Here is a 25,924-nt window from a genome sequence, read left to right as displayed (position 1 = left end):
TGGCAAGTATTCCTGGGAATAATGCAGAAGTTGCAGGATCAATTTATCCCAAAGAGGAGGAAAGATTCTAAGGGAAGTAAGAGGCACCCGTGGCTGACAAGGGAAGTCAAGGACAGCATAAAAATAAAAGAGAAGAAGTATAACATAGCAAAGAAGAGTGGGAAGCCAGAGGATTGGGACTCTTTTAAAGAGCAACAGAAGATAACTGAAAAGGCAATACGGGGAGAAAAGATGAGGTACGAGGGTAAGCTAGCCAATAATATAAATGAGGATAGTAAAAGCTTTTTTAGGTATGTGAAGAGGAAAAAAAATAGTCAAGGCAAACAGGGGAATTTATTATGGGGAACAAGGAAATGGCAGATGAGTTGAACCGCTACTTTGGATCTGTCTTCACTAAGGAAGATACAAACAATCTCCCAGATGTTCTAGTGGCCAGAGATCCTAGGGTGACGGAGGAACTGAAGAAAATTCACATTAGACAGGAAATGGTGTTGGTTAGACTGATGGGACTGAAGACTGATAAATCCCCAGGGCCTGATGGTCTGCATCCCAGGGTACTTAAGGAGGTGGCTCTAGAAATCGTGGATGCATTGGTGATCATTTTCCAATGTTCTATAGATTCAGGATCAGTTCCTGTGGATTGGAGGGTAGCTGATGTTATCCCATTTTTTAAGAAAGGAGGGAGAGAGAAAACTGGAAATTATAGACCAGTTAGTCTGACATCAGTGGTGGGGAAGATGCTGGAGTCCATTATAAAAGACGAAATTGCAGAGCATTTGGATAGCAGTAACAGGATTGTTCCGAGTCAGCATGGATTTACGAAGCGGAAATAATGCTTGACTAATCTTCTGGAATTTTTTGAGGATGTAACTACGAAAATTGACAGGGGAGAGCCGGTGGATGTAGTGTACCTTGACTTTCAGAAAGCCTTCGACAAGGTCCCACATAGGAGATTAGTGGGCAAAATTAGAGCACATGGTATTGGGGGTAGGGTACTGACAGGGATAGAAAATTGATTGGCAGACAGAAAGCAAAGAGTGGGGATAAATGGGTCCCTTTCAGAATGGCAGGCAGTGACTAGTGGGGTACCGCAAGGCTCAGTGCTGGGACTGCAGCTATTTACAATATACATTAATGACTTGGATGAAGGGATTAAAAGTACCATTAGCAAATTTGCAGATGATACAAAGCTGGGTGGCAGTGTGAACTGTGAGGAAGATGCTATGAGGTTGCAAAGGCGACTTGGACAGGTTGTGTGAGTGGGCGGATACATGGCAGATGCAGTTTAATGTGGATAAGTGTGAGGTTATCCACTTTGGTGGTAAAAATAGGAAGGCAGATTATTATCTGAATGGTGTCAAGTTAGGAAAAGGGGACGTACAACGAGATCCGGGTGTCCAAGTGCATCAGTCACTGAAAGGAAGCATGCAGGTACAGCAGGCAGTGAAGAAAGCTAATGGAATGTTGGCCTTCATAACGAGGAGATGAGTATAGGAGCAAAGAGGTCTTTCTGCAGTTGTACAGGGCCCTAGTGAGACCGCACCTAGGGTACTGTGTGCAGTGTTGGTCTCCAAATTTGAGGAAGGATATTCTTGCTATTGAGGGCGTGCAGCATAGGTTTACTAGGTTAATTCCCGGAATGGCTGGACTGTCATATGTTGAAAGACTGGAGCGACTAGGCTTGTATACACTGGAATTTAGAAGGATGAGAGGGAATCTTATCGAAACATATAAGATTATTAAGGTTTTTTAATTTAGATTTAGAGATACAGCGTGGAAACAGGCCCTTCGGCCCACCGAGTCCGCGCCGCCCAGCGATCCCTGCACATTAACACTATCCTACACACACTAGGGACAATTTTTACATTTACCCAGTCAATTAACCTACAAACCTGTACGTCTTTGGAGTGTGGGCGGCACGGTAGCGCAGCGGTGGAGTTGCTGCTTTACAGCGCCGGAGATTCAGGTTCGATCCTGACTACGGGTGCTGCACTGTAAGGAGTTTGTACGTTCTCCCCGTGACCTGCGTGGGTTTACTCCGAGATCTTCGGTTTCCTCCCACACTCCAAAGACGTACAGGTATGTAGGTTAATTGGCTGGGTAAATAAAAATTGTCCCTAGTGGGTGTAGGATAGTGTTAATGTACGGGGATCACTGGGCGGCACGGACTTGGAGGGCCGAAAAGGCCTGTTTCCGGCTGTATATATATGATATGATATGATATATGAAACCGAAGATCTCGGAGAAAACCCACGCAGGTCAGGGGAGAACGTACAAACTCCGTACAGGTAGCCCGTAGTCAGGATCGAACCTGAGTCTCCAGCGCTGCATTCGCTGTAAGGCAGCAACTCTACCGCTGCACCACCGGGTTGGACACGTTAGAGGCAGGAAACATGTTCCCAATGTTGGGGGAGTCCAGAACCAGGGGTCACAGTTTAAGAATAAGGGGTAGGCCATTTAGAACTGAGATGAGGAAAAACAAATTCAGTCAGAGAGTTGTAAATCTGTGGAATTTTCCGCCTCAGAAGGCAGTGGAGGCCAATTCTCTGAATGCATTCAAGAGAGAGCTAGATAGAGCTCTTAAGGATTGCGGAGTCAGGGGGTATTGGGAGAAGGCAGGAACGGGGTACTGATTGAGAATGATCAGCCATGATCACATTGAATGGTGGTGCTGTCTCGAAGGGCCGAATGGTCTACTCCTGCACCTATTGTCTAAAGTGTGGTCATTTGTCAAGAAATCTTGCTGTGACTAAATTGGCAGTTGGACTTTCGACATAATAACAATGAGTACCTGTCAATAAGTTCTTCATTATCTGTAAAAAAGACTTTAAATCATGCTAACCTTACAAAACATGTTATATAAACACGTCAATTAAAATAAAAACAGCTGTAGATTGTAGAAAACTGAAAAAACAGCAGAAAATGCTAGAAACACTCAGCAGATCAAACTGCATCTGTGGAAAGGGAAAAGGAAATAGAGTTAATGATTTTGACCCAGAAGGGTCTTTATCCTGAAAACAACATTTCATTTTCCACAGGTTTGCCTGATCTACTGAGTGTTTACTGTATTTTCTGGATTTATTTCAACATTAGCACCTAAGTGTGAACATAGATCAATGGTGGACACTGTACTTCCAATTCATCCCATCTGCTGTGTAGGAAAGAACTGCAGATGCTGGTTTAAATTGAAGGTAACTCTCAGACATCTCCTTCTACTTATCCTTGGACCATGATCCCACAGACGAGCACTAGGCCTTAATATCACACATCATTTCTGATTTTATTACTTCCGGCTCTCTGCCCTCCAAACCCTCCAACCTTATCGTTCCCCGATTTTATGTTCTCCCCAAAATCCCCAAGCAAAACTGCCCTGGCAGACCCATTGTTTCTGCTTGTTCATATCCCACTGAATTCATTTCCACATGCCTCAACTACATCCTATCCCCCTGGTCCTATCCCTCTCTACCTATGTCCAAGACACCTCACGCACTCTTCGTCTATTCAATGACTTCCGTTTTCCAGACCCCCACTACCTCATCTTTACTATGGATGTCCAGTCACTCTACACCTTCATCACCTGCCAGAAAAATCTTAAAGCACTCTGTTTCTTCCCTGACCGTAGAACCAGCCAATTTTCATCTCCTAACACTCTCCTCTGCCAAGTAGAGCTGGCCCTTACCCATAACAAATTCTCCTTCGACTCCTCCCACATCTTCCAAATCCAAGGCGAATCCAAGGCCCACTCACATGGGCCCCAGCTATGCTTGCCTCTTTGTAGGGTACCTCGAACAATCACTGTTCCAGGCGTACACAGGCCCCATCCCCGAACTCTACCTCCTCTACATTGATGACTGCATTGGTGATACCTCCTGCACCCATGCAGAACTCACTGACTTCATCAACTTCATCTACTAATTTCCATCCTGCACTCAAATTCACTTGGACCATCTCCAACATCTCCCTACCCTTTCTAGATCTCGCCGTCTCCATCACAGGAGACAGGCTATCGACTGACGCCTATTACAAACCTACTGACTCCCCATAGCTATCTAGACCATACATCGTCCCATCCTGCTTCCTGTAAATACACTATCCCCAACTCCCAATTCCTCCGTCTTTGACGCATCTGCGCCCAGGATAAGGTTTTCCATACCAGGTCATCAGAGATGTCCTCATTCTTTAGGGATCGGGGGTTCACCCCTCTTCCATTATAGATGAGGCTCCCACTAGGGTTTCCTCAGTATCCCGCAGCTCCGCTCTTGTTTCCCCTCGTCCCATTCGTAACAAGGACAGAGTCCCCCTTGTCCTCACCTTCCACCCCATCAGCCGTCGCACACAGCACATAATCCTCTGACATTTTTGCCACCTCCAACGGGATCCCACTACTAGCCACATATTCCCATCCTCACCCCTTTCTGTTTTCCGCAGAGACCGTTCCATCCGCAACTCCCTGGTCAACTCGTCCCTTCCCACCCAAACCACCCCCTCCCCAGGTACTTTCCCCTGTAACCGCAGGAGATGCAACACCGGTCCCTTTATCTCCCCCCTTGACTCCATCCAAGGACCCCAACAGTCTTTTCAGGTGAGCCAGAGGTTCACGCATCTCCTCCAACCTCATTTACTGTATCCACTGTTCCAGGTGTCAACTTCTGTATATCGGCGAAACCAAGTGCAGGCTCAGAGATCGTTTTGCTGAATTCCTTCGCTCAGTCCGCCTAAACCTACCTGATCTCCCAGTTGCTCAGCAATTTAACTCTTCCTCCCATTCACAATCTGACCTTTCTGTCCTGGGCCTCCTCCATTGTCAAAGTGAGGCCCAGCGCAAATTGGAGGTACAGCACCTCATATTTCGCTTGGGTAGCTTACACCCCAGCGGTATGAACATTGACTTCTCTAACTTCAAATAGCCCTTGCTTTCCCCCTCTCTCCATCCCTTCCCCCTTTCCAGTTCTCCCACCAGTCGTATCTCTGTATCACCCACTCCCCTGACATCAGTCTGAAGAAGGGTTTCGACCCGAAACATCACCCATTCCTTCTCTCCAGAGATGCTGCCTGTCCCGCTGAGTTACTCCAGCATTTTATGTCATCCCATCCGTTCCCAGATCTAGAACTTACACGGCTTTTTTAAAAACATTTACAAACAATGAGGAAACATTAGCATACATTCACAATTCTGTATTATTCAGGTACAATTTAAGTACATTTTTTCTAATATTACTCAAAAATAATTTCAATGCTATGTCTATTAAACAATTTTCAACTTAATTCTGTATTTATAATTTAACACTACATGCATGACTACATTTTTCAACATTAAAAACAACTTACCATTCACATCGCCAAGATCCCTTTCCTCAGAACACTTTGGGGCACACAGGTTGGTCTTCTGACCTAAAGATATTCTACCTACAGTGCATACATAATAAGTATAGGATCTGAAAAATGGCAGTCAAAAATAAACAATTATAATAATTACCATTAATTAACAGTTGAATTTCCATCAATGCTGCAACTATTAATTTACTTTCGCAAAATTGTTGAGATAATCATGTTTCTCATTAAGAATCTTGTGGACTCTAAAGATTTGAGGAATGGATTGCGATTCGTATTTGGAGCCAAATATATGAACAAAGGTAGATTGCACAAATATAATTGCAAGGTGACTAAGGATGGGAACGGAATATTCTGGGATTCTTGGAATTTTGGGAAGATAGACAGAAGGGAAAAGGAGGTGGGGAGCTCTTTGTTAAGGTTGAGATTAGCACATAAGAAAAATGGTTTGACTCAGAAGAAGAAGAATCAGTTTGAGAAAAAACAAAGGAAACTAATCATTGGTGAGAATAGTCTACAGGATCTCTAATGGCAGCAACACTGCAGGACAGATTATACATTAAGAAATAATGTGGGCTTGTAATAAAGTTACCTTAATAATTATGGGTGGTCTTAATCTTCAAATGGATTGAGCAAATTATCTTGGCAATGGCAGTCTTCAGGTTGAGTTCATACAGTGTATTGGGGACAGATACTTGAATAATACATTGTGGAATTAACCAGGGAAATGGCTATTATAGAACTGATCATATGTAAAGGATCTTCTGGGACATTCTTATTCTCATATTCAATTTGAATTAAAACCTGTATTTTAAAGTTAAATAAAAGCAACTATAAACATATGAAGGCAGAGTTAACTAAAATGAACTGGGACAATTATGAAAAGGTATAGATAAATAGTGAAAGTAACTTAAAAAACCATTTCACAATTCTCAACAAAAATGCATTCCACTGAGAAATAAAGTCTGTGAAAATGGTGCATCTGTGGTTAATTAAAGAAATTTAGGATGGTATCAAATTTCAATGTGGTAATCTCACATTCTCCACCAATATACTTGTACTCTGTTATATTCTGACCCAAATCCTTTTGGAAGAAAATACAGCTCATACTTATGCCATAATAAATCAGCCAACAAATTCCAACAATGAATTGCCAATCACTCCACTGTTTGCCTCATACCAGTAGTTGTAGGCTTTCAACCCATGTCATTTTTGCAAATATTATGTACTTCCATCGTAATTGGCCATTACATTGACTGTAGAAAATTTGCCATTAGTACTTCTCAATTGTATAACTGTTAATACATTATTTTTTTCAACCCTTCTGGCACAAAAATAAAATAACTTAAACAGTTGACTCTCATTCCTGCAATTAATAAGCTTCTTAGATATTCTAATGATTTTTGAATCAATGTTGTCTTATTTTTGCTTGATCCTTGGATTCTCCCTCACTCCCACTTTCTTTTTCCCTTGTATTTTCTTTCTTTATTGTATCCAGCATGGCACTAATTTACGCTCCCTTCCAATCAGTTATGTTTTGTTCTTAAATCTCGTTCATTAAAGGACCAGTATTCGCAGCGAACCTGCCTTTAACTGCAACAGGTAATGAATGCTATGCTCAGTACAGCAGTTTGCAATGTAATTTAGCAAGAGCCTTGCATGTTAAGTGTCTTCTCCTTTCCTCGTAAGTACAGCAACATTGTTTTGCTTCCCTAAAGTCTCTGTCTATTTGGTCTCTGCAACATGTGCCCATTAGAACCAGAAACATACACCCTAGTCACGGCTCCTCATCACTGTCGTGCCATTCAGTCAAAAAGTTGCTGAAATTCATAGTCAACCACTCCATCTACATACCGCTTGATTACTTTAGTCACAAAATGCTGGAGTAACTCAACAGGTCAGGCAGCATCTCAGGAGAGAAGGAATGGGTGACGTTTCGGGTCGAGTCCCTTCTTCAGACTGATGTCAGGGGGGCGGGACAAAGGAAGGATATAGGTGGAGACAGGAAAATAGAGGGAGATCTGGGAAAGAGGAGGGGACGGGAGGGACAGAGGAACTATCTAAAGTTGGAGAAGTCGATGTTCATACCACTGGGCTGCAAACTGCCCAAGTTAAATATGAGGTGCTGTTCCTCCAATTTCCGGTGAGCCTCACTATGGCACTGGAGGAGGCCCATGACAGAAAGGTCAGACTGGGAATGGGAGGGGGAGTTGAAGTGCTCCGCCACCGGGAGATCAGTTTTGTTAATGCGGACCGAGCGCAGGTGTTCAGCGAAGCGATCGCCGAGCCTGCGCTTGGTTTCGCCGATGTAAATAAGTTGACATCTAGAGCAGCGGATGCAATAGATGAGATTGGAGGAGGTGCAGGTGAACCGTTGTCTCATCTGGAAAGACTGTTTGGGTCCTTGGATGGAGTTGAGGGGGGAGGTAAAGGGACAGGTGTTGCATCTCGTGCGGTTGCAGGGGAAAGTGCCCGGGGTTGGGGTGGTTTGGGTAGGAAGGGACGAGTGGACCAGGGAGTTACGGAGGGAACGGTCTCTGCGGAACGCAGGGAGGGGAGGGGATGGGAAGATATGGCCAGTGGTGGGGTCCCGTTGTAGGTAACTTTAGCATCTATATACTAAAACTCTCGTTTGTTTGTTGCTGAACTACAGCGTCTCTAGTTGCATTGAGAACTTCAGGCTGTTTTACCTTAGTATTGGGGTTGTTCATTTATTGATTTTCTTTTTGTTTATTCTATGCTTTCTATGAGTGGTGTGTTTATAGACCTATTCTGTTGCTACAAGTAAGAATGTCATCGTTTTATTGTCAGTACGTATGACAATTAAACACTACTGAAGAAGGGTTTCGACCCGGAACGTCACCCATTCCTTCTCTCCAGAGATGCTGCCTGTCCCGCTGAATTACTCCAGCACTTTGTACCTGTCCATGTTCTCCAGAGATGCTACCTGACCCGCTGAATTACTCCAGCACTTTGTACCTGTCCATGTTCTCCAGAGATGCTGCCTGTCCCGCTGAGTTACTGCAGCTTTTCGTGTCCATTGACAATGAAACACGCTTGACTCTCTTGATTTTAGGTCCATTTACCCGCTTTGAAGAACTCACCTGAATTGTTCCTCTTGTCACTTAACAGTATTCGGTTTGGCAACGTGAGGTTTGCCGCCATTTGCGTGGAGCAGCGAATGCACGGTCGCAGTTACTCGGTGCGGGCGAACATTCCCTCCTCCTCCCCCCTCCCCGCGGTGGGGTCCCGTTGCTCAGCAACCGCACCGGAAGCAGGCGGGGCAGCGGAATGTTTCTCCTTTGCCAGGGCGACGCGCGCGCAGCGGGGTCACGTGGAGCGACGCGAACAATGAGTGGAGCGTGGCGGCATCGCGCGCGCTCTTGTCTTGTCTTGTTGAACACGGCACCAACCGCCGCTGCAAACGGGCGGCGACAGAGCGGAGCCGCTCAGCTCCTGCTCACCCCTGGCCCCGTCAGATCTTTCGCGCCAGATGAAGTTCTTTTGAGGAATATATTGTTTCTTTGAAGAGTCGTGCGCAAGGTATTTTATTTTAGTTTAAGCGACTGAAAAATTAGAGAGGTTGCTTGCTGCATGCTTGGGATAGCGTCTGGGTTATTCATAGTGTCCGCTCTGTGCTGGAGGTTTATTATTAAGGGAACTCAACAAAGTAAAAGAGCCATTAGGAGGTAGTGATCATAATGCGATCAGTTTTAATCTACAATTTGAGAAAGAGGAGAGAAAATCGGAAGTGTCAGTGTTGCAGTTGAGCAAGGGGGACTATGGAGGTATGAGAGAGGAGCTGGCCAGAGTTGACTGGAGAGACCCTAACAGGGAAGACGGTGGAACAACAATGGCAGGTATTTCTGGGAATACAGAAGTTGCAGGATCAGTTTCCTTCCACATCCCAAAGACGTGTGGACCTGTAGGTCAATTAGTCTCTGTAAATTACCCCTAGTGTGTAGGGAGTGGATGAGAAAGTGGGATAACATAAAACTAATATGAATGGGTTGGTGTGGACTCTGTGGGCCAAAGGGGCCTATCTCTATGTTTTTTTCTGAACCAAATGTACAATATAGGGTAAACATGCAACGTGTTTATTATTTTGCCTTTTTAAAATAAGACATGTGTGCAGTTATATAAAAATACTTCTTTTTTATTTTTTTTAATAGGAGGCTATCCAAACAATGAAGAGTTTACTCGTTTTTGATTTTGACCACACAATTGTAGATGGGAACAGTGATACTTGGGTTGTGAGATGTACTCCTAGAAAGAAACTTCCAGACTGGCTTCGTAAAAAATATGATGGAAAGCACTGGAATGAATACATGCAAAGCGTCCTCGGTTACATTGGAGACCAAGGAATCAAGGAACCTGAGATAAAACAAGTTATGGAATCTATTCCATATTGTTCGGGAATGGTTGATCTCCTAAAGTTCATCTGCCAGAGTAAGGATCAAGTTGACTGCCTTATTATTTCTGATTCCAACACAGTTTTCATCAATTGGATCTTAGAGTTTACAAATACAAGGTTGGCTTTTGATAGCATTCTTACAAATCCGGCAACTTTTGATGAACAAGGTTTCCTTAGAATTAAGAATTTTCATTCACATTGTTGCCCACAATGCCCTGATAATCTTTGCAAGAGAAAAGCATTGAATGACTTTATTGCTGCTCAACAAAAAGTGGGAATACGATACAAAAAAGTAATTTACACAGGTGATGGAGCTAATGACTTGTGCCCAATTGAAAGTTTGGAGGAAAGTGATGTTGCTATGGTCAGAAAAGGGTACAAGTTGGAAAAGCTGATTAATGAAATGTTTGAAAGAGACTCTTGTCCGATGCAACCATTCATAGTGATATGGTCTTCAGGTGAAGAAATCCTGTCTTATTTGAAAACATATCTAACTTAAGTCCCTGTTTTAAAACAAAATAAGATTAAAGCCACCATAAATGTTTTATTCAATTTTATAATTCAACAATTCATAAAATTGTCAAACATACTGAAGAGTAAAGATACTTCAGTGTGCCAATTGTATAGTTTAACGATTTCAAACAATGAAACTAAGGGCTGGATTTTTCTGTGTGTAGCCTTACTATATTGTACTTTGGTTCACAAAGGAATTTGAATTAGTCAAGTAGACCATTATGCTTGAATTAAATGCATTTGTCCACAGCAACATTTATTTTAAAAAAATGTTGGGGTTACTTTCCCAGCTGCAGAATGATAAATTAACCAAGACTATGAAAATCCTGTTAAATTTAACTAATTCACGCTTGCAAATCTAAGCTGGGTTCTATTATTGCAAAGCAGGTCGATATTCATTTCAATAGGCTCTTTGAACTGGAATTTTTAAGGGCATTATGGGATCATAAAGATGCTGTTTATGAACCAATGTTGCAGAAAAGTAATGGCGCATGAAAATCTATGGTTGTATGTCTGTGGAAACGTGTTCAAATCTGTGTAGTATTTCCTATTGATGGTCGATAATGCAAGATCATTGAGTTGTTCTGCCTGCTTCTTTTTAAAGTGTACTAGACCAAACCACTCCTGCATTGATGCAGCACCCTCTCCCACCCACTCCCCTCCCTCCTACAACCTCCCACCTCCTCTTCCCCCCCCTTCTCCCTCCGCCTCCCCCACCCCCTTCCCATTCCCCCCCTCCCTCCCTTCCCCCCCTCCCTCCCTTCCCCCCCTCCCTCCCCTCCCTCCCTTCCCCCCCATCCTCCCTTCCCCCCCTCCCTCCCTTCCCTCCCTCCCTTCCCCCCCTCCCTCCCTTCCCTCCCTTCCCTCCCTCCCTTCCCCCCCTCCCTCCCTTCCCCCTCTCCTTCCTCCCCCCCTTCCTGTCCCTCCTCCCCCTTCCCCCCAGTTTCAGTATATAGATTTATGGATTTATTCACAAAATGCTCAGCAGGTCAGATTTATGGAGGTTGATATTCTGCATGCTCTGTGCTTAGGAAGGGATTATTAATCTTCAAATAATATGAATTAGTGACAATGTTTTACACCTATTCCCACCTCAATTTACGATATCAATATATTTCAAAAGTGAAATCAACAGGTAAACGTGCAGAAATGAAGTGTTCTTCCTTTGTGGTTGTTAAACATTTGTACATTATGAAAAGACAATTATTTTATATGAATTGAGACAAACAATGAATGTATAATTATACCTACAATTTTTTTTAAATAATGCACTATTTTAGATTGTGGTGACATGCAAGAACATTACATTAATAAATGTTTTGTTTTACTACTGAATTTTTCATTTTAGTTTATGGTGTTTCTGTCACATATTGTGATCCAGTTGAGGAAATGTTAAAAACATTCTGACACATTTTTGAAAAAACTCATGAAGCCTTTGATGGTTTGATCAGTCTTTTATAGCAAGCTATATGTATAAAATAAGACTTCCATTCTCTATTGCATTTAGTGAGAATAAAAGACTCAGTTAATCAAAGGTTTCAGAGATAGTAGACCCCAGCTCTGAATAGAAACCTTTATCTTAGTAAGTTTCTTATTGGGAAATAAATTGAAAGCTTGCTACTTGTCTTGTTTCTAGGCAACAATAAAAACTTTTTTTAACGGAACCAGGTACAATTCCGACTTAAAACATATGGAGAAAACATGATTAATTGTTGGAATAGTTATAAGAATTAGGAGGTCCCTGATATCTGCCCCTTTCTTATATCTGTCCCTTTGGGCATTCTGTGCCGTTCATAAGATCATAGTTGATCTTTGCCTTCCACGACCATCCTTCAAAGTTAGCACTAGGTTTTGTTGGTGGAATGTGCCCAACATAATCTTGCCCTGCACAATCAGAATTACAGTATGAGTATAACAAAACTGTCCATTGTCACAGAAAAGGGGAATGCATGACTAACAAAATTATCCATGTTCCTTCAAATAATACTTGCAGTGCACATAAGATTCCCTTGAAAATAAGCCATACCAAAATATTTGACAGAAACTGTTCAGATTTATAGAACAATTTCACATCGCAATTATTGTAATTACTAAAATAAAAAGAAATACTCTGAGCGGTGCTTATGTCGGCTGAGGAGAACTATTTATTTTAAGTTTCACACAGCAGAATCATCTTTACCTTCACCCTTTCTTTTTTATCATTTGCCCCAACCTGAATCCCCAATGACAAGCAAAAGTCTACAGTGGTTCCACTTGAACCGGCTTTATCCAAGGAGTCAACAAGTGATGGTGTGCATATTGATCTGGTAAATTGATAGGAAATATTTAATAAATATTACTAGAGTTTGTTATCTTTATACGACTCGCAAAGCATGGAAACAGGCCCTTCAGCCCATCTTGTCCATGTCGACCAAGATGCCCCATCTCAGCTAGTCGTATTTGCCCGCAGATGGTCCATATCAATCTCAGCTTTTCCTATCCATGGACCTGTCCAAATGTCTTTTAAATGTTGTAGCTGCCCCATCTACCTCCTCTAAGTTACCATACTGGACATACTCTGATGTTGATCATGTCCTGGAATAGAGTGGAAGGCAATGATCAGCCTCGCGCTTATTACCAAGCTCAAATCTCTCACTTGGAAGAGATTTCAAAGAAAGAACGAAGGACATCTTCAGTGGCCAATTGGCATACCAGTGTTGGGAGGAGACCAGAGCACCCAGTTGAAACCCAGGGAGAATGTGCAAAGACATACATAGGACCAAAGGGTCAGGATTGAAATTGTGGCTGGAGCACTATGTTCATCACTACACAACCAAAGAGACTGTCACGGGGAAAGTTATCATTGATGATTTTGGTGCTTTTGCGCTTATAAAGCATACTCAGCCATAAACACTGAAAACGTCGAAACAAGGAACTGCAGATGCTGGTTTACACAAAAGGGCACAAAGCGGTAGGGTAACTCAGCGGGTCAGGCAACATCACTGTAGAACATGGATAGGTGATGGTATGGGTCAGGACCCTTTCAGATGGAAACATCACCTATCCATTTTCTCTAGAGATGCTGCCTGGCCTGCTGAGTTACTCCAGCATTTTGTGTCCTTTCATATACACTGTCAACCAGTCGCAATGTTACCCTTCCTTCTCTTACTGCCTGCATGCCATGCTGACAACCTCATGCACAACAAGATAACTTGCAGAATTGAAGTGAGGATGATTGGAAGCTGCACTTTGGCAATGGCTTTCCAACATGAATGATTTTCCTTTCATTGAAAGCTTGAAATAGCAGCTGGCTAGAGGATTAGAGCAAGAAAAAAGCGGAAGACAATTTGAATAATTTTACTTAACAAATACAATATTTTCACACGGTATTTTCAGAAGGAATATAGAAAAATTTGAATCATACCAAGAAAACAAAGTTAGGATGAGTGATGGTTTGCAGAGAAGAAATAAATGATGAAAATGAAAGAGAATATCCAGATTAATGTTGCCAAAGATATTTCCATGAAACAAAATATAATTGAACATGTGCAGAAAAGAGCTGTGGTCAAATAGCAACATGTAGTTTATTCTACCCAGAATAAATAAATTCTTTCAGGCTACAACTTGGTCCCTAAACTTCAATTCTAACATTAAAAAATCAGTTCTAGTTTCTAGTTCTGGTGTGCCGGTCGCTGGTCAGTGAGGTCTTGATGGGCAGAAGGGCCTGTTTCTGCACAGTATCTCTAACTTAAAAGAGAAAACAGACAAGATAAAATGACAAAAGGAAAGATGGTGTAAATCAAAAGAATACAAGTAATGAGACAAGAAACAATAGACAAAAGCAAAGTACAGCAAAGAGGTATAAATTAAAGCAGCCAAATCATTTTCTGGAAAATAAAACCTTGGTACTAGAGTTCCTTTGTTCAGCACTGTTTCGTCAGCACTTCAGGGGACTATTTAAATATATGCTGTTTGTTTCCCAAGTGGTTGTAGGCAGCAAGAGATTTTGTTACTTGAGTCACAATTTTATTTGCACGATGATAGTATTCAAGCAAAAACTGGCAAACCTGCACTCGTTCAGTAACTTTTTTCATGTGCCGGATAGTTGCTTTGTATTTCCCATTTTCCACTTTGCCAACTTGGCAGCGAATAGTCTTGAAGAAAAGAGGTCACATAGTTTATAGACGGCTTAAAGCATGCTGTTCGTTTGCCATTTTTGTTTTCCTTAGCCTTGAAATCTGTGCTTGGTTTCCCACTATTGCTCTGAGAGTTTTGTAATTTAATACCTGTACTAGTGCTATTTTTATTCCAATAGTCTTTTCACAACTTTGATTTTGGGAGTAAAATTTTTCATGCAAGAATAAGCTGTCCTTCTCAAGGCCACTGTGACTGTGGTGTTCTCTCCCCATTCTGAAGTTAATTAAGAAAATAACTGCAGATGCTGGTACAAATCGATTTATTCACAAAATGCTGGAGTAACTCAGCAGGTCAGGCAGCATCTCGGGAGAGAAGGAATGGGTGACGTTTCGGGTCGAGACCCTTCTTCAGTTCCTTTGCAAAATTGATGGCTCATTGGGAAAGTCACCTTGCAGCAAACATCTCAATAAAGAGAGACCAAATATGTAAACTCCAACACCGCCCATTAAAAGGGTAATAACTTGTCCTTTAACTCCACTCACTTCCTCTACATCAAAAGGATGTGGCCAAGGGAACCCTGATGGGTTCACATTTGAATGAATGAATGAATGAATAAGTTTATTGGCCAAGTATGTGCATTTACAAGGAATGTGCCTGGGTGCTCTGCTCACAAATAACAACACAAACATACGGTTAACAATTAAGAATAAGGCATAAACACATCAAAACAATAAGGATACAATATTACGGTCTCTTTCTGAGAAATATGGAACACCTATTATTGCAGTCCAGCTAAAAGTCAATCTCTCTCATCTTTAAAAGTTGTATATAAAATATCAGCACTAATCGCTAAAGTACGTTATTAGCCTCTGGGATCTGAACAGGTAAGCAACCCTCCACCACCATGTTCTGCCTCCAGTTACCAACCAATTTTAGATCCAACATTGAATTCTCCAATTTTAGGTAACTGCAAAACCCCTGCTACTTACTCCCCCCCCCCCCCCCCCCCCCCCATGATCATTCATTAATAAATCCATACTGACTATCCCGGATCAATCCTTGCCATTCTGTGTACATTAATCTTATACCTTGGACTTTTACCCTTATTTCTCCACTATTACTTTAGACTAATTCGCCTGTATTTACATGGTTTATCCACAGGCCCTTCGTGAATATAAGTATCACATTTGAGGTTTTCTGGCATTTCGCCTGCGACCTATGAAGACTCCCAAGTTTCAAGAAGGGTTCCGACCCAAAACGCCACCAATTACTTTTCTCCAGAGATGCTGTCTGACCCGTTGTGATATATGCTAAGGTAGTGTATGTTGATGTTGGGAATATCTTAATAAAGTCCACGCGTGTGCCTGCACGGGATTCCTTTGTCTTAAAATCGTGTCTCAATCGTGGTGGAGCTTTGAGGATCGTTCTTACCCGCAACCTGAGGGTCCCGGCTAGGACAGTCGACAGCTAACGATTAGCGAAAGTGTCAAGCGCCGAGGGACACGCGTGGAAACAGACTCAGGGGCGAGTAAAAGCAATTCCAACTGTGGAGAAAAATGTCTACGCTGGGGGAGGGGCAGTCGGCCGTTCAGCAGCACGCTGCGACGAGTGCAAGTGGAGAAGGGACGAGCGGCCAGCAGCAAGTGCAGCTAGCAACCAGTCGCGGCCCACTGCACGCTGCTGGTCCGTCTCCCGTGAGCGGTATACGGCCATCAACCCCATTAACAGCCAATCGCGGAGTGATTGAGGGTTGGGCAACATGGCGGCAGATGTGGACTGACTATAGTGTGGTTGCACAGCTGGACAGGCAGACTGCAGCCTACCAGACGGCATTGTTCCCTCATACAATTGGCCTGTCAGGACTACAGGTAACAGTGCCGAGACATGGCTGAGATCATTCAAGCGTTCGAGAATTACGCCATCGGCGAAAAGACCAAAATCCATGAGCGATATCTCTTCAACAAGAGACAGCAAGAATCAGGAGAGAGCTTTGAATCGTTTCTTGCTAGCCTGCGAACACTAGCGAAGTATTGCAATTTCTGCCAATGCATGACGGACAGCTTGCTCCGTGACAAAACAGTGCTTGGCATTAGCAACTCGCAGATGAGGAAACGGCTACTGCAAGAGAGGCGGCTGACTCCCTTTTTTCTCACTTATGTTTTTATTCAGTTTTCACAGAGATATAGACAGAACAGTACAACAGCATCAACATAAATAAAATAAGGAAAATAATAATAAATAAAAAAAATAAAAAATAAAAATTATAAATTATTTGGTAAAACACTTACCAAATAATAAAAAGTAACAATGATTGGTTGTGTGGAAATATTTCATTATTCATACAAACATATGATCTAGTTCTATATAATATAATCTTCTAATATCTAGTTAGGCATTCATTTAGTTGGTGTTGTGTCTCACATAAATGATCAATTTTTTCCTTTTTTTTTTCCAACTGTATTCTCTTTGACTCTCAAAAGGTATGTCAACTTTTCCATAGCAAAGATGTCGAACAATTTCCAGCCACTGTTCCTGTTTTGGACTGTTTTCATTAAGCCAATGTCTGGTAACGGCTTTCTTACTTGCTGCAAGTCGAACTTTAGTCAAGTAGATATCTTCTCTCATCACAACATCTTTAATGCTCCCAAAATACATCACAGGGCAGGTATTTGGGATTTTATAACCCAAAATATTTTTAACAGCTGCATTAACATTTTCCCAGTATGGCCTTATCTTTGCACAGTTCCAGAAAATATGCGAGCGGTCGGCCTCCATACTCCCGCACAGAGGAGGCTGCTCAGTGTAGGTGATGCTATAAATGAAGTTGCAGGTTTGAATCATTTTCAGATATTTTGTGATACATTGTATTCCTTATATCATAGGTCTCCTAAGAAGCTAACTGCATGTGCTGAGGCTCTTCACTGTCAACTGTTGAAAATTGGTCGTGTTTTCAGTGTGAGATGGGTTGCTTCGTCGAACTGTAAAGGCAATGTGGCAGTCTTATAAAGCTATTTGGGAGCATTTTGGAAAAGCACGCTGTGATGCTTCAAGATCTAGTGCAGAGAGAGCAAAGTACGAGGGGCTGAAAAGGGTATTAGAGTCATCAGCTTTCCTAAATAATTTGGGCTTGTTGATGGACAGTTTGCTAGAGTTGTCTGAACTGTCACTTGAACTGCAGAACCCAAATTGTACACTTAGTAAAGCACATGAGGAAATTAAACGAACTATCATGGTTCTTGAATGTCAAATAGAGAAGCCAGGAAAATTTTATACTCAAGTGGATAAAGCAACAAGCCAGATGATATTTAATGGAATAAATTTGAGAGCTGGTAAAGTACCTACTATACATATACAACAGAGTTTGAGGAGTTTGGTCAATAATATGAAATCCAGGCGGCTTGAACAGCTTCCAATGATAAAAGTAAAAAGTTAATTAACAAGTCGAAATATTTAGATATTAACAATATTCCAGAAGATTCGCTTTTTACCTTTGGGGATAATGATGTAGAAGAAATGGCAGAACAATTTGGCTTAAATGGTCGGCTTTGTGTCAGAGCCTTCAGAGAATTCAAGGAATCTAAAGGGAAGATAGTTTCTGCAGATTTTCAGCAGCTGGTAATGGCTGTAAATACAATTCCGGTATCAATAGCAGAATGTGAAAGAAGCTTCAGTGGCATGAATTTCTGCATGTCACCACAACGTGCAAGACTTCAAACTGATCATCTCTCAACTCTTCTATTTATTAAGTTGGTGGGACCTCCTCTGTCAAAATTCAACTCCGAAGAATATGTGAGGACATGGCTTCTTAGTGGCAGAAGGCGTGCTGAAGAAACGGTATGCAGAAAGAAAGAGGAGGTGACAGAAAAAAATGGAGATTATATACCATTATGGAACATTTTGGAATGTAAACACAGAGAGAGAGAGAGATGCCAGAAAGTAGCTATGACATATAATACACAATAAAGTATATTATAAATACACAATAAACAAGTTATGCATTCTTGGGTATGACCGCACATTAAACCCCCCCCCCCCCCCATCCCAATCTCAGCCTCACGGACCTTAGAGTACCCCTAGTTCCTAAAACCATTTCCATCACTGTTCTTGTCTCCACTTTCATCCCGTTCTGTTTACATGTCCTCCAGCAGTGATAAACAAGCCTTCAGCAACCTCTCTCCGCCAGCTCACGGCCACTAGATCTCACTTGCTCTCCTTCGAATCCCCCCCTCCCCCCCTGTTCACGCCACCTCCCCACGTTCCTCGCAGCTGAAGACGTTTTTGATTTCTAACTTTTACCAGTTCTGACGAAAGATGGTCGACAAGACATATTAACTCTGCTTCTCCTTCTCATTCCCTCCAAGATGCTGAATATAACCAACATTTTCTGTTTGCAAAACCATCTCCTCTCCCAGCGTATACGACCAGCGGCTCCTTTGGCAGCCCTGCTGTGTTTCTGCATTCGTTTTGACCCTGGTATTGTTGCCAGTTTAGTTGCTAATAGCCTATTGTACAGAGAAAGGGGAGAGACAAAGTGCTGGAGTAACTCAGCTGGTCGAGCATGCTGCTCACTGGAGTCAAAGGATAGGTGACATTTCGGGTCAGATTCCGACTTCAGACTGTGCAGAGAGCGGACGGGGAGATTTTGACCAATGGGCTGTGCAGAATACACCATTGAAATGCACTGCAAAATCTCCCACTAAACCTTTGGCGAAAGTTTAGTTTAGAGACACTAAAAAGTTTAGAGTTTCTGCAGAAACGCACAGAAATCTCACAAAAATACAGCAGGATATCCAAGTCTGCACATTCAGAATTGATGCAAAACTGCTTTCTTTAACTTGGCATCAGGCACCAGTCAAATAGTTGAACAAAGCCGACCCAGATTCCCTGCCGGGCCGGTCATTTATGCCTCCCGGAGTCTGCTTCAGCTTGGTACGAAACATGTTGGTGTAAATGCATCCCAAATAAAAGTCCCTCCAATAAAATGTAGGTGAAAATGTGAACTGGGAAAATGTTTAAATTCTCGTGACGTAATCATTTATTCTGCATTTTACCGTAAGAATTTTTATTCTGTACATTCCTTAATTTATGCTGACATTTGTTCACCCTGAGAACAAATTGCGTTTGAAATCGCAATATCAGGTTTGAAATCGGCATGCTTGTTTTTGATTTGCTGTTTTGCAAGCAGTGGCTTTGTGCTTTTTTTAAAAAAAAGAAAAAAGAATATGCTTCATATTAGTCGCCGAAGGGCGGGGTTAAGGCAGCTTTGAAAAGTCGGGGCTGCTGATCACGTGAATACTTTCACTCCCGAAGTTGGAAGGAAAGATGGCTTTTTCTGTTCGTCGCCTCCTCATCAGCGAGAGCGTGGATGCCAATTGCAAGAAGATCCTGGAGGAAAACGGGATCAAAGTGACAGAGAAGAAAAACATGACGAAGGACGAGCTGCTTGCTGAGATAAAGGTGGGACTCGCAGTGAGATAGTTACTGTGCGGTGGGCTGGCGGCGTTCAGGTGCTTGCAGGGAGGGTGGAAGGAATGTGCTGGGAACGTTGCAGAAGTGTTGAGGAGGGAGAGCTGGTAATCTTCATCTGAAGACAATCTCTTCCCCCTCCCCCTTTGTAAACAAACGGACGAAATGCGATCGGATGCGGATGAGCTGCAAGCAATCTTGATTTGAGTTATATAATATTGTCGGAGAGAGAATCAGTGTGATGGCGTGGCTCCGGGATCAGTCAACCAGGATCTTTATTGATGCAACAGCGCTGAGAGGTTTCCCAATGAGAAGTGCCAAGGCAGCCTCGGGCTGTACGGGAGCCAGCAGTCCCGCTGCGTCCAATTGTTTTTAATGTATATATTTAAAGCAAGTTAAAGGCATTACTCTTGCCTTTAACATTCGGTTCCAATTAAAACTGACCCAAATCGCACAAAGCATTGTATTTTTAACATTTCTGTTTTAATTCAGATTTCCAGCACCTGCAGTTTTTTGTTTCATTAATTTTCACAAAACATTATTTCGGTCGTTCTGAAACTTAAGGCTCCAGCATTAAATAGTAGTGATTTGAAACTCTTGCGTCGTAATCGATCTAATTTTGGTGCTTGTTGCGTGAGACTTATTGACTATTTTTTCTACCAGTGAAGTGCAAATCAAAGAGGAAAGCCTCTACTTATCAGACTGTTCAATTGTAAGTTGAATTAATATAGAAACGTCTCCCAAATACAACAGTTCAAAAACATCACAGTTTGAAGGTTTTCTGCAGGCGTCTTTGAAATTTGAATCTGAGAAAATGGAGTGAAGGCAATTCCACATGATGCAATCTGTAATTAATGCTGAAGGTGTACGTTGTTTCCCCCCCATCCCCCCGTTGGCTCCTTTACCTTTCCCACTCTTTCATTCTAATGTCATCATCACCTGCGCTGAGGGGGGAGGGGGGGGGGGGGGGGGAGAGGGAGGGAGGTAGGTAATTGTGAAGAACATTGGTTTGGTATCAAGTCCCAGGGGAGATGCATAATCTCTCGCTGGAGTAGAGTTGAAGCATCAGCCAGCTGTTTCCACTCTATCATATGGCCCTTTGTTTCTTCCACCCCCTTATTTATTTTCCTTTTGTTGTCCCTTATTTTCCCCTTCCATACTCATTTTATTTTAATTAGTGGGGATCCCACCAAATGCTTTTGGTGCCTGAAATATTCCTGTGGCTCCACTTTCCAAATAGTTTACTGTTTTCTGAATACCAGGTAAATATTTAGGAACAGCTTAATTAAATAAACCTGCATTGAAATGAGAAAAAAACATCGAGTTAATAACATTGTTGATGCAGTATATTATCTAAAATGTGTTATTTTCAAATTCTATAATAAGAAAACTGCTTGAAGTTCTCTTTGGGAGACTTTTAGTAAAGTATATTATCAAATTTTATTGTTATTAGGACTATGAAGGACTTGTAATTCGTTCAGGAACAAAGGTTACAGCTGATGTAATAAATGCTGCCAAGAATCTGAAGATAATTGGTCGGGCAGGAACCGGAGTGGATAATGTGGACATTGATGCTTCAACAAGGAATGGAATTATTGTGATGAAGTATGCACAATTTAATTATTTAAAAGTTCAAAAAGACTGAGCATATTAGATTTTCAATAATCTGCATGAAATCATAATTAGCTTTGTAACAGATAATACATTTGGGATTACTTTTTTATTATTTGAGCATAATTAATATTCTTTAACAGTATTAAAATATAAAAGAAATATTTCAAGTCATCAAGTTGTTTATTGTAAAAGTTTTGGTGTGCCAGAGTTAAAATGATTAGTGAATTGTTTTCAGTTCTGGAATTAAATTCTATCCTTGTGTGATGTCTCCACGTTCTCTTTGTGACGCTATTAGTTTCCTCCAGGTACTACGGTTTTCTCTCATATTCCAAAGACTTGTGGCTTGGTAGGTCAATTGGCCACTGACAATTTCCTCCAGTAAGGATAGGTGTCAGGCAATAGAGGTGTAATGAGGAAGGTAACAGGTATTTGAAAGGAACAAAAGGATAAATGTGGATGGGCACTTGACATTTGATGCAATGCATCAAATGCATGGGTCCTATACTTGTGCAGTATGACATTGACTCCAAAGTCATTTTTATTTTAAGTAGCTTTGCCTGACTTGTGTGCTCATAAACATTTATTAAAAGCATGTTTGGGAGCCCGTATTAACTAAACACCTTCCAAAATATTTGCCCCTGAAGTTCACACGAGTACTGCGAAGCTTTGAAACTTGGTGAATGGCCTACCAAATGCACACTGCTTCTGCTGCACAGATTTGATGTTAATGTAATACGTTTTAAAGAATCTCTTATAAGATTTTTGTTAACTTAAATTACAAATTATGAACCAGATGTTCAGGGGCACTGGATTAAATTATCAGGGGCAAAAAGTTATGAAACTCTCTACTGTTCTGTCACAGAATTTGATTTTGCTTTACTATTGAAAGGTAAATGAGCAGACCAAAAAAATGTCTACACTCGCAAAGTATTAAAGTCAATGAAGGGGTGGCACAGTGTTGCAGCGGTAGAGTTGCTGCCTTAGCGCGCCAGAGACCCATGTTTGATCCTGACTCTGGGTGCTGACTGTACAGAGTTTCTACCTTCACCCTGTGACCATGTGGGTTTTCTTGGGTGCTCCGGTTTCCTCTGACACTCCAAAGATGTACAGAAATATAGGTTAATTGGCTTCCATAAAATTGTAAGTTGTCCTTAGTGTGTAGGATAGTGTACAGGATTGCTGGTCGACGCGGACTAAATGGGCTGAAGGGTCTTTTTCCACTCTGTGTCTCCAGAGTCTAAAACAGTCTAACCTTTCTTTTGAAGGTTTTGCAATGTTCCAAAGATTAGTAACTTTTTCGTATAGAAAAATAACTGCAGATGCTGGTACAAATCGAAGGTATCACAAAAAGCTGGAGTAACTCAGCGGATCAGACAGCATGTCAGGAGAGAAGGAATGGGTGGCGTTTCGGGTTGAGACCTTACTTCAGTAACTTTTTTGTAATCGTTTTTCTCCACAGCACACCTAATGGGAACACAATCAGTGCTGCTGAATTGACTTGTGCGATGATCATGTGTTTGGCCAGGTAAGGCATTTTTAAACCAATTTAGATATCCTAACGTAAATCATATTAAAACAAAGCATTGTCAAAAACACATGATTAATAATGTTTGTCTTGGATCACAAATGAATTTGCAAGTCAAAGCTAGTGTTGCATGCTGATAACCTTATCTTATTGATATTTTATTTATATATATATATAAATTGATTATATATATTATATTATATATAAATTGGCGAAACCAAACGCAGGCTCGGCGATCGCTTCGATCAACACCTGCGCTCGGTCCGCATTCGCCAATCTGATCTCCCGGTGGCGGAGCACTTCAACTTCCCCTCCCACTCCCAGTCTGACCTTTCTGTCATGGGCCTCCTCCAGTGCCATAGTGTGGCCCACCGGAAATTGGAGGAACAGCACCTCATATTTCGCCTGGGCAGCTTGCAGCCCAGTGGTATGAACATCGACTTCTCCAACTTTAGATAGTCCCTCTGTCCCTCTCTTCCCCTCCCCCTTCCCAGATCTCCCTCTATCTTCCTGTCTCCACCTATATCCTTCCTTTGTCCCGCCCCCCTGACATCAGTCTGAAGAAGGGTCTCGACCCGAAATATCACCCATTCCTTCTCTCCTGAGATGCTGCCTGACCTGCTGAGTTACTCCAGCATTTTGTGAATAAATACCTTTGATTTGTACCAGCATCTGCAGTTATTTTCTTATACTACCTTATCTTATTGGAGGTGCTCATGTCTCCTTATTACTGCATCACTGCAAAATCTCTTCAGAGTCTACTGCTGACCGACCCACAGTTTCTGTCTTGTATCTGTTTCAGTGTGAAGGGCATAAGCTTAGTAGATAAGCTGATAATATCCTATATGCCCGTTTTGTGTTCATATTATTTTAAATATTTTTTTCAAACAACGCAACTGCTTGCATCTTGATCCAAATCATTTGTCTTTTATTGAAAATTAACAATCTGAAGATGCTGAAAATATAAAGTAAAACAGAAAATGATGTCCTGAAGAGTCCAACATGTATCTCCTTCTACAGATGCTACCTAACCTGCTGAGTGTTTCTAGAAAATAAGACACAGGTGTTGAAGTAATCCAGTGGGTCAGGTAGCATCTCTGGAGGACATGGATTGGCGATGTCTTGGTTTGCAACCCTTCAGTACTTTGTCTCCATTTCTATTGCACTGGACAATTGTTTAATATTAGTGAATATTTACAGCTATTTTCTTTGCTTTTCAGCTGTGATAAATTAAAATTAAAATTCATTTGCTATTGTAGGAAAATTCCTCAAGGGGCTGCTTCGATGAGAGCTGGAAAATGGGAGAGAAAAAAGGTAAGGTAGAGGTATGAATTGTTTCGAGAACACAAACGAGTGGCCCAAAATTGTACGGGGGAAATGATCTTTTGAATTTTGAAACTTTGCTAATAACTGGTTGGCTTTAACACTGCCTTATTATCGCACGTAGAATTCAAATCGTTAATGTTTATCGAGAAATAAAATGGGTACAGTGCTTTAGACCTGACTGGCAAAAAGTTTATGTGCGATAGTTTTGATAATAAAAAGTCAATGGGAAGCCTGTGCATCAACAGAAGATGCATTTTGGAGGGTGGCACAGTGGCACGGAGATAGAGTTGCAGCCTTACAGCGCCAGAGACCCGGATTCGATCCCGATTACGGGTGTTGCCTGTATGGAGTTTGAACATTCTCCCTGTGACCGCATGGTTTTCTGCAGGGTTTCCTCCCACACTCCAAAAACGTACAGGTTTATAGGTTACTTGGCTGCTGTAAATTGTAAATTGTCCCTAGTCTGTGGGGCAGTGCTAACGTACAGGGTGATGGCTGGTCGGCACTGACTTGGTGGGCCGAAAGGCCTGTTTTCACGCTGTATCTCTAAAGTCAAAAGTGAAGTCTAAAGTTTTCTTGCTTTGAAGATTGTGATGTGACCAAATTTTCCTGATCTTATTCCTAGTTCATGGGCATGGAGCTGTATGGAAAAACTCTTGGAATTGTGGGACTTGGAAGAATTGGCAAGGAAGTAGCAACCAGAATGCAGTCCTTTGGAATGAAGGTAATGTATGGTGGAACATGGGAATTCAGCTATTTAAAATAAATAAAGCAACCTGACATGTTTTAACAGCACTTTATTACATCTCATTCTTAAATATTTCACCAAATAAATCTTTTTGTTTCCGTTAGAGATAACATTGCAGAAAATGAATACAAGGTGAAATCTGTGTCCCAAGCCTGTAATGGTCGAATGGACAAACTGACCACTTGGATGGTGTAGGATTAATAAGGAAGTTTATACCATACGGGTTCATACATATAAAACACACACACACAAGAAGTTTTGACAACATTTTGTGTTTTTGTAGCATCAACAATGAAATGCCTAGAGATTTCAAGTAAAGTGAAACCAAGGCCAAAAAGGATTAAGAGGGAATTACTTAAACCAAATCAAGGGAAGGTCTTCAAGTTTAGTTGAGAAATACACCATGTGAACAAGCCCTTCGGCCCATCCAGTCCACAGTGATCATCGACCACCTGTTTGCAATAGTTCTATGTTATCCCACTTTCCCACTCCCTACCCACTGCAGACATTTTACAGAAACCAATTAAGCTGCAAAAGGTTTTTTGAGGTATAAGTCTCGATTCAGGGTGTACTTAATATTTTGATTTTGCACGCCTCATTTACAGAAAATTAATGTCTTCGGGGTTTCTGTATGAACAACAAAACATTCATCTCTCTCCCCCCCCCTCCCCTTCATGACCTTGATTCATGTCAGTGCATGGAGGAGGACATTCGCTTCATTGACAATTAATTTATTATTCTTTGCTGCATTCAAATATAAAAATAACATTGTAAAACTGCTTTATCTTAAAATATCAGGATGGTATATAATCTAAGAAGACTAAAGTATTCAGGCCAATTTTGCTCATCTTTCACGAAATGCGGTTTTGAT

General features: G+C 41.7%; 3 protein-coding genes across 4 annotated transcripts in view; 2 read left to right on the top strand and 1 right to left on the bottom strand.

The window, feature by feature from the left end:
* The window catches only part of cfap210 (cilia and flagella associated protein 210), a 38,477-nt gene extending 19,677 nt beyond the window's left edge, over nucleotides 1-18,800 (bottom strand). The window contains exons 1-2 of one of the 2 annotated variants that reach the window (XM_078404528.1): nucleotides 18,671-18,800; nucleotides 5,329-5,406 (exon numbers count right to left, since the gene is read on the bottom strand). In XM_078404528.1, coding sequence (XP_078260654.1) covers nucleotides 5,329-5,406; nucleotides 18,671-18,755 — 163 coding nt within the window. In that variant the 5' untranslated portion in view covers nucleotides 18,756-18,800. Of the gene's footprint in view, nucleotides 1-5,328; nucleotides 5,407-8,435; nucleotides 8,572-18,670 lie in introns of those variants that run through there. The other variant, XM_078404529.1, reaches the window with a different exon arrangement.
* On the top strand, nucleotides 8,739-11,039 carry phospho2 (phosphatase, orphan 2). Its single transcript, XM_078404526.1, has 2 exons — nucleotides 8,739-8,874; nucleotides 9,504-11,039. The coding sequence occupies exon 2, from the start codon at nucleotides 9,519-9,521 to the stop codon at nucleotides 10,242-10,244; it is 726 nt and encodes a 241-aa protein (XP_078260652.1). The 5' UTR covers nucleotides 8,739-8,874; nucleotides 9,504-9,518; the 3' UTR covers nucleotides 10,245-11,039.
* An 833-nt stretch (nucleotides 18,801-19,633) lies between the features above and the next one.
* phgdh (phosphoglycerate dehydrogenase) overlaps nucleotides 19,634-25,924 on the top strand; it is a 31,226-nt gene continuing 24,935 nt past the window's right edge. The window contains exons 1-5 of the mRNA XM_078403929.1: nucleotides 19,634-19,831; nucleotides 21,294-21,445; nucleotides 22,914-22,979; nucleotides 24,239-24,293; nucleotides 24,931-25,029. Of these exons, the coding sequence (XP_078260055.1) occupies nucleotides 19,697-19,831; nucleotides 21,294-21,445; nucleotides 22,914-22,979; nucleotides 24,239-24,293; nucleotides 24,931-25,029 (507 nt within the window). The 5' untranslated portion in view covers nucleotides 19,634-19,696. The remainder of the gene's footprint in view (nucleotides 19,832-21,293; nucleotides 21,446-22,913; nucleotides 22,980-24,238; nucleotides 24,294-24,930; nucleotides 25,030-25,924) is intronic.

Source organism: Rhinoraja longicauda, chromosome 8 (genome assembly GCF_053455715.1).
Source record: "Rhinoraja longicauda isolate Sanriku21f chromosome 8, sRhiLon1.1, whole genome shotgun sequence".
In the NCBI taxonomy this organism is placed as follows: Eukaryota; Metazoa; Chordata; class Chondrichthyes; order Rajiformes; family Arhynchobatidae; genus Rhinoraja; species Rhinoraja longicauda.
The sequence above is the reverse complement of the archived record's forward strand: the minus strand, read 5'-3'. Positions and strand labels throughout refer to the sequence as shown.

Coding starts and splice junctions, on each gene's coding strand:
- phospho2 (XM_078404526.1), top strand. CDS start 9,519: ATGAAGAGTTTACTCGTTTTTGATTTTGACCACACAATTGTAGATGGG.